The 8,823-nt window shown below is 37.0% G+C and overlaps 1 protein-coding gene across 1 annotated transcript in view; it reads left to right on the top strand.

Moving 5' to 3' along the window:
* The window catches only part of LOC106878182 (atrial natriuretic peptide-converting enzyme), a 39,157-nt gene that overhangs the window by 25,565 nt on the left and 4,769 nt on the right, over positions 1–8,823 (top strand). The window contains exons 7-9 of the mRNA XM_014927322.2: positions 116–284; positions 4,745–4,995; positions 6,558–6,691. Coding sequence (XP_014782808.1) covers positions 116–284; positions 4,745–4,995; positions 6,558–6,691 — 554 coding nt within the window. The remainder of the gene's footprint in view (positions 1–115; positions 285–4,744; positions 4,996–6,557; positions 6,692–8,823) is intronic.

Raw genomic sequence — 8,823 nt, 5'->3', positions numbered from 1 at the left:
GAAGCATTTGTTTTCAATTGATAGTCTTTGTTTTGTTAATCAAAAGTTTTTTCTGGGTTTAAGTTATTGTCTTAATTTTGATCTTTGTTTTAATTATATTTTTGTGTGTTTTCAGTTTGTGGTACTCGAAAACGAGATTTGTTTGAACCTAACGTTCAGAATGGACATAATGCTTTAGATGGTGAATATCCATGGGTTGTGGTGTTACTCAGAGGATCCAGTTTTGTTTGCACTGCCTCATTGATCAGCAAAAAATATGTGCTTACTGCAGCTCACTGTGTAGAGTAAGTACTTTCAGTATATTAATCTCATATGTATATGTAAGCAATATAGGTATATTTTGTATTCTGATCAAACTGCTTCATTCCCATAAGGACACTTATTTATTTATTTAACCCTTTAGCATTTAAGCCGGTGAAAATATTCTACTTGTTTTATGTTCAAACTGGCCCATCCAAGGCTCTCTCACCTTCCCTACAATGGCATTGTAAAAATAAACAATCACATCATTGAAATTTTAATACTACAAAATAAAGCATGATTAATTCAAAACAATGTGAATAAATAATTTACATTATTTACGTTTGATGGATATTTGTCCTCATCTTGTTTGTTAACACAATGTTTCAGCTGATATACCCTCCAGCCTTCATCAGGTGTCTTGGGGAGATTTTCAAATCTGGGTTCTCATTCCTAAGGTATTTTTCGATGTTATTATTATTATTATTATTATTATTATTATTGGTAGATGGCCCTGCTCGAGTAGGAAGGTAGATAAAACACAAACTCCTTCAGGTAGATGGCCCTGCTCGATATGTAGAAAAGACATAGATAGAAACTCTATAAGATGTACCCAGTGTAAGCTATGGACACACAAGAGGTGCAGCAATACCAAAGGAAGGCTAACTAGGAAGTTAGTCTTTGTATGTGGCAGATGTTCAGGAGCAATAAACACTGAAAATGTGCAGAAAACAACTTCTGCCACATTCCAGGGAGAAAAACTAGACATAGTTGATAACTTCCGTTAACTAGGTGACCAAGTTAGTAGTGGGGGAGGGTGCGCTGAAAGTGTAGCTGCTAGAATAAGAATAGCCTGGGCAAAGTTCAGAGAGATCTTATCTCTGCTGGTGACAAACAGCCTCTCGCTCAGAGTAAAAGGTAGACTGTATGACGTATGTGTATGAACAGCCATGCTACATGGCAGTGAAACATGAAACATGAAGCCCAGTATACCCATCATGACTACCTGTCTGATAAGGGTACACCAGATACATGCATCACAACCATATATGTACAACATAGTGATCTCATATCAAGATAAACAGCACATTACCTTGCAGGTGGAGCCCAGTTAGAATTTACTTCAGATCAATAAGCCCATCTCACTCAAAAGGTCTCTGAATAAGGGCTGTTTAAGGATGTTGAATGACACACCCATGTTTCCAAAGGTGAATTATCCAAACCCCAAAGAATTCGTCTCAGCACATGGCTATGATGCTCCCCCACTGCTTCTGCTCATGATTAGAGATGCACACATCATCTGCCACCAAGGGACATTCTCAACTGGGTATGGTCAAACAACTCACAAGCAGATCTGTGGTATTGAGCAGAATATTTACTGTAGCCCATAGACCATATGTTACACCAAGACAAAACAATGTACATGATATCACTTCCAATCAGTTAAGTTTAGAAGCCATTAGAGCCACTGCCTGGTACTGAATCAATTATTACTGCTGCTGCTGCTGCTGCTACTACTACTACTACTATTATTATTATTTAGTTTTTAATCTGCATATATGTTACAATCACTCTTGCTCTTGAGTGAATCCTCCATTCATATTAAATTCCTTCCAAGTTCTCTTGTTTTGATTTTCTTATTCAGGTTTTGTCCAATGTACAAAAGCTACTAAATATCTAAATAATGATATTGCTCAAGTATTTAGAGACTACACTAGATTCCTCACCCTTCTGATATACTCCTTCTCAATTTTCATTCTCATTTCTATAATCAGTACTTTGTCAGATTCTAATACATCTAGATACTTATAACTCTCTCTCTTTTTTTCTGTGATTTTATTGACTGGTCATCTAATAATTGGATGCCTTCACTGCTGACTACCTGTCTCTTGTTATGACTAATATTGCACACTTATCTATGCCAAATTCCATACCTATATCTTTGTTGAAGAGCTTTCAATTTGTATTGAGGAATACCTGAGTTGAGATCTACTTTCCATTTCTTCATGCTATAGCTAATTAACTCTCTTATATTATCTGCAATACTGAATATACTCAAACATTCGCTTATGCATGAGTGTGGAATTGTGTCATTGGCTTTCTTATAATCTATCCATGCTATTGTTAAATTTTTCTTTCTACATTTCACTTCTTTTAGAACTGCTTTATCTATGTATAATAGATCATGCATTTCTCTAGCCTTCTTTCTGCCACCTTTCTGCTCTTCTGGTAGTAAATTCTGGCTGTTGAGGTGCTCTTAAAAGCTTTTTCAGAGTATTCCTGTTAACAGCTTCCACACTAATGATAAACAAGTGATTGATTGGTCTATAATTACTTGCTATATTACTCTTGCTCTTGTTTTTCATAATGAGTACTGTTCTCCCTCAAGTCATCCAATTAGGGATGACTCCTCCATTCACGTAATCCTGAAGTTGTTCCCTACTAAGTTTCTTTAACCAGTACCCCAAGTCTCTTCCAACTCAGTATTCTTGCTAGCACTTTATTCAGTAATGCACCAGTTAGTTTTAGATCCGGTTGCTTCTAGCTAGCTACTTCTTCCCTTACTTTCTTTAACCATGCTGCATATCCATTATGCCTTATCTCAAATATCATTCCAGAAACTTCTAGTGTTTTCTGCATTAGGCTTCTCATCTTCAGTATTTTCTTCTACACTTTTTATTAGGTTATAAAATATTCTCTGGTCTATCTCAAAGAATCTGATGTGCTGATGTTGATCTATTCTTTTCTGATATCTGGAAAGATTACCTATGATTTCTATCATATGCTGTTTCAACTCTTCTATGACTATTCCAAACCCTTTTTTTCTCAAGAGAAGATTTAGATCTTGTGTTTCCTAACTTGTTCAGTTTCCAGGCATCTACTCAGATCTTGTCTTAAAAGCTTCACTTTATTTTCTAATCTCCTTTTCCACATTTACTCCTTCCTAATCTTTTCTTGAAGAGTATCTAATCTTCTAGTAACTACTTCTCCTCTTCCTGAAGAGATCAATAAGTTAGTGTCACCTATATTTTTAGTGTCTATCCTACTGATAACAGAATCTACTTTCCTGGTCATATCTACTATTATTATTTTGGTCAGTCTGCCTCTGCACTGAACCACTGCTGAGCCAGAGGCCTTTCTTTAAAGGTCCAGCCACATTTTCATTGTTACCACCAGAGTTTCTCTGCAAACACATGTCTCTCTTAAATTGAGGTAAAGTAATGTTCATCATCATTGTCATCACTACTATTATTATTCGACATCTGATAGTTTCAAGTAAGTTTCAGTTGCATCACTTGCAACACTTTTGTGCCTGCAACATTTTTTTTTTTCAGTCATATGGGGAATATTCTATTGTAGTAGAACGTTTTGTTATGGGGGTTTGGTTTGAGTCTTCTGTTGTATTAGTGTTTGTACTGTGTGCTGTGTGTGTAATGCAAGTTGTCCTCTTCTTCTGGGTATTGAACCTGTGTGGCTCATGTTGTTAGTGTTGTTCATTTTATTGGGTATTACTTTTTGAGTTTATTCCTTTTGTTTTGGGTATAGTGTTCCATTGTAGTGTGCATGTATCCCTTCATTGTAGTCATCATCATCAGTTCATCATTCTTTGTTTTATTTTGTTTTTTTTTTCGTTTTGTTATTCATTTTGCTAGTGACATTAAGATATAGATCTGTATTTATGGCATTAACTTTTTGAGAGAACACTGCTTCTGAACGTGCGTCAAAGCTTCTTTCATATCGCAGTTGCCCGAGACTCACAGGATGAAATTCACCATTATTCTTTTCACTTTTATTCTTTATTCCTTATTTATAACTTTATCACCGGACATCGATCATTATCGTTCCACTGTTTAGAAAGAACGAAGCCTGTTGCTTCTTTTATTAAAGTCATTTAAATTCCACGCATTCAGTGTTTGTTTAGTACACGTCCGTGTGTGGGTTGTATAAACATTATATCCATTGATATATAAGCAAGAAACCAAGAAACAACAATCTTCATATTTATAAAGAATTTGTAGATATGCATATGGGATTAAAAATTTTCTCAGTTTCGCAGTTTTGGTATAGCAGTTCACATGTTCACGGGGAAATGCAAACACATGGACTTCAACATATGTGAACTGTTCACATTTTCATGCACATTTTGCTGTTGCAGCACATCTGAGAGAAGTTATTATGTATATACTTCATATATGAAGGAAAATCTTTCAGTTTCCTGAGATGACTTACATTCAAACATACTTTTCTTTCATTGATTTTGTAGAATCTTAACTCCTGCTCCTTGATGGTTTCAGATTTCATCTATCTTCCCGGGCAGCTATCTTGCTGTCATATGTCAATGATGTTTGTTATTCACTGTGATCCTTTGTTCTTGGCAGCTGCTGTTGTTGTTGTTGCTGCTGTTGCTACTGGTGCTACTGCTGCTGCTACTGCTGCTGCTGCTGTTGTTGTTGTTGTTGTTGTTGTTGTTGTTGTTACAACATTGTTTTTCTTTCTTTTATAGTGGCAACAGCTATAACTCATATTATGTTAGAGTTGGATCCATAAACAAGGGTAAAGGAACACTTTATAAAGTGACTCAAGTATTGGTACACCAGGACTATGAGAGCTACAGATATGGTTATGACATAGCACTTCTTTATGTGAAAAGCGGAATTACATTGACAGATGATGTGCAACCAATTTGTCTTCCAGAAAACCCTGCTCCCTTAGAAAGAGACTACTATATTACTGGTTGGGGTCAAAATGAAAATCGTAAGGAAATAATTTCTATTTAAAATATTTCATTATCCAATTATTTCACATGTTGGTGTGTATGTGCCTGTGTGTCTTATGAGCATGTATATTTTATGCATGTGTGTGCACGTGTGTGCATATGTTGTGGCATATGTGTATGTGTAAGTTTGCATGTATTGTATGTGTATGTGTGTGCATGTGTTTGTAAGCACAGGCATAGCTGTCTGGTTTTGCAGTTTGCCATATGACCACATGACTTCAGGATCACTCTCACTGCATGGTACCTTGGACAAGTGTCTCTTACTGATCTATGATGAGTGAATTTGGAAGATGGAATTGTGCAGAAGCCAATTACATGTCACTTTGCAACCAAATGGTTTTGAGTTCAGTCCCACTGTACAACACCTTGCATCAAATATCTTCTTCTATAACCTCAGATTGACCAAAGCCTTGTAAATAGGTTTGAGACTTAAAAACTAAATCAGCCCTATAATATTTATATAGACATATGTGTGTGTGTGTGTGTGTGTGTGTGTGTGCGTGCGTAAATATCACGCTTGGTAAATATCTTTATTTTGCCTGTGAGGATGTGTACATTGAGCAATTGCTTAATTTTGCCAAATAGTTATTTAAAGGTTTGAAGAAGGGGTTAGAATGATACCAAAGCCTTTCCTTCTTCACAGTGTTCCATAAGTCAGCTTTGAAGCACTCAAGGCCTTTTATCTGGGGAGGGCACTTTCGGGATTTAAAGCTGAACTTGTCTGTGGGTGTAGTGGTGGATAGATTCTCAAAGGAGAAGGCAGCCCAGTGCATAAACTTGATGTCACTTTTGGTCTCCTCCATGAGACATGTTAAATAACGTTTCTTTGGTAGTATCTGTATGTTTTTCAATGAGCACAACAGCAGTTGTCTCTCCATTGCAAACTGTTTATCAGACATTTGTGGATCGAACTCAACAGAATCTGGAGCACTTGTACAGTGGGTGAACAAACAAAAGAAAGAAGCACTCTACATATTTAGTAGGAGTTACATACATTGTTATCTAAAACAGTTTGATTAGACTACATGAGACACAAAGTTTTCTCGGCTTCTTACAGAAACATAGCTTATCAGGCTCAGTTGGCCAAATGGAGAGGTCCAAGAAGTCCAAGGTGGCTACTGCAAACTGGGCTGCTATTGTTCAAGGTGGATCGCATGTTATTAGAAGAAATTTAATGAAACATTTGTAATGCAGAATAAATAATGCCAAAAATTTTCCAGTCTTCTGTTTTGATATACTCTTCAAAATTATTTTACAGTATTTCCCAGTATTTGCAACTCCCATGTAAAATATATCATCTACAAATATACTTTGGAATAATGTTGTATGCAAATGTGCTTTGTGAGGATGCATATTATAAAATAAATTTGTGGCTGAGTTTGTACAAATTTATTTTGCAGCATTTAAATTTTAATTGCATCAAGAATTACAGAAACATATTATCATTTTCTTTCAGTTTTCTTTGTCTTGAACAATTAAATAAGTTAACTTTATAATATTAAAGTAATTGTCTTTCTTTCTGTTTTTGCTTAATTTTCAGGTGAAAGAGTATCAATTTTACAAGAAGCCAAAACTGAGATGTTAGAATATCATTCATGCAAAAAGCATTACAATTTTATCACAGAGGCTGTATTATGTAGCAATAACAAAGAATTCTATCAACCATCCTGTTATGTGAGTAATTTACTATTCTCTTATGCAACTTGTATTAAAGAAAGAATTAAGTAATTTGTAATGGACTTCTAATTTTAATGCACATACGAAGAGTTGTTGTTGTTTATCAGTGGGTGTATACATAATGAGTATACAGGACCTGGTCACACCATTCTAGCCCTGGTGGATACCAATGGCAATGTCATCACCACAGAAATTGCCTACCTTGAATGCTGGAAGGAGCACTTCAACCTACCTCTTCATCACCCACCTATCACAATCAGTCCCAAACCATCAATGCAGACACAGCCACAACCAAGGACACTTACAGACTCAATGCTGTCGCCCCTGACAAAGTTAGTGCTGCCTCAAGAAGCTCAACAACTGCAAAATCCCTGGAGTCTTCACTATCACCATGGAGATGTTGAAAGCAGGAGGAGAAAACATAATCTAGTAGCTCACTCACATCATCAACCATGTTTGGGTGTCAGAGTAGCTCCTAAATGATTGGATCCGGAGCATCATTCCTGCCTTCTGGGAATGGAAGAGTGACAAATTCATCTGCAGCATTCAGAGAGGCATCACTTTCCTCTCCATCCCAAGCAAGATATTCGCCAGGATCTTCTTCGACCATGCTCTTCCCACCATTAGAAGCAGATGCCACTCATATCAAGTCAGATTCATGCTAAATTTATCCACCACTGACCATATTTTTTCCCTTCACCTCATTACTGAAATATCTTGGAAGTTCTGCAAAGAGTGCCACCTCTGCATTGCCTTCGTCAACCTCAAAGCAGATATAAAGTGGTCGACCATGCATCCCTCTGGAAAATTCTTCAGTTTGTCCACGTTCCTTCCAAGATTGCTGTCATGTTCCAACAACTCTAGAACAGTGCCAAGAGCTGCATTCAGGTGAATGGGGAGGACTCTGACTGGTTCCCCATTAACAACAGAGTTAGACAGGGCTAACAGATGAGTTATGTGAAGACAATGTTGATACATGTTGACAATGGCTTGGACCCTCCTCCTCTCCATATTGGCCCTGACATCATGAAGTTTGTCAACTCTTTCATCTCCCTGGGATCCACAGTCACCAACAATGGAGACCTGATTCCACAGAGATCAACTACAGATGCAGTCTGACCACTGGGGTCATATACTCCCTATGGAAGCCCCTTTGGCACCACAGCTCCCACAAGATGAAGCTCCACATCAAGAACATGTTAGTCCTCTCCGTTCTCCTCTATGGATCAGAAATGTGGCACCTCACAAAGACTCTAGCAAAGAGGATCAATGACTTCGATAGCAAAGTCCCGAGAACCATCAAGGACATCAGATGGCGCCATCACATTTCCAACGAAGAACTGCATGTGCACATACATACATAAACACATATATATCATGAACTTCGTAACCTCGATATGAAATAGTTTTTCCCTAGGTTTTTTCGAGTGCATTCAACTTTATCTCACCTCCAAAGATTTGGCTGCTATTTCTAGCACGCCCTACTACTACATAACAGGTATTTGCGATAAAGGATCCGACAAACCTGTTACGTGGTAGCAGGGCGTGCAAGAAATAGCAGCCAAATCTTTCCTTTTCTGGGGGAAAGAAGCCGTTTACGTGTGATTTCAATGTTACATTTGTTGAAAGCATGCAAAATAACCTGGGAAAGAAAAGACCCCACAAAACAAAACTCTGTTGCTGGGAAACTGAGATTCCCAGTAACCCAACGGGTCATGAGTAGTCTAGTATATATATATATATATATATATATATATATATATATATTAGGTTGGTGCATAATTATTGCGGCTGTTTTTCAATAAATTTTATTTAACAAAAAATTTTAACAAAATGCCAAGCAGAAATTGAAGTAGATGGTGAATATGCTCCGGAATAATCATTCAAAGATGTTTTTGTTAAATATTGATAATATATATGTAAGAAAAAATGGAATTTAAAAGTCCTGGCAGATATCAAGTAGGCACACAATGTAAAGGAATAAGGTTAAATTTTAACGAATAGATATCAGTAAATCCACCAATTTCTCTGCAAGAAGTATGCCCACACCACCGATTTCTCTGCAAGAAGTATGCCCACACCACCGATTTCTCTGCAAGAAGTATGCCCACACCACCGATTTCTCTGCA

The sequence above is a fragment of the Octopus bimaculoides genome, chromosome 3, assembly GCF_001194135.2.
Source record: "Octopus bimaculoides isolate UCB-OBI-ISO-001 chromosome 3, ASM119413v2, whole genome shotgun sequence".
Lineage (NCBI taxonomy): Eukaryota > Metazoa > Mollusca > Cephalopoda > Octopoda > Octopodidae > Octopus > Octopus bimaculoides.
This window is presented reverse-complemented; position numbering and strand designations above follow the sequence as displayed.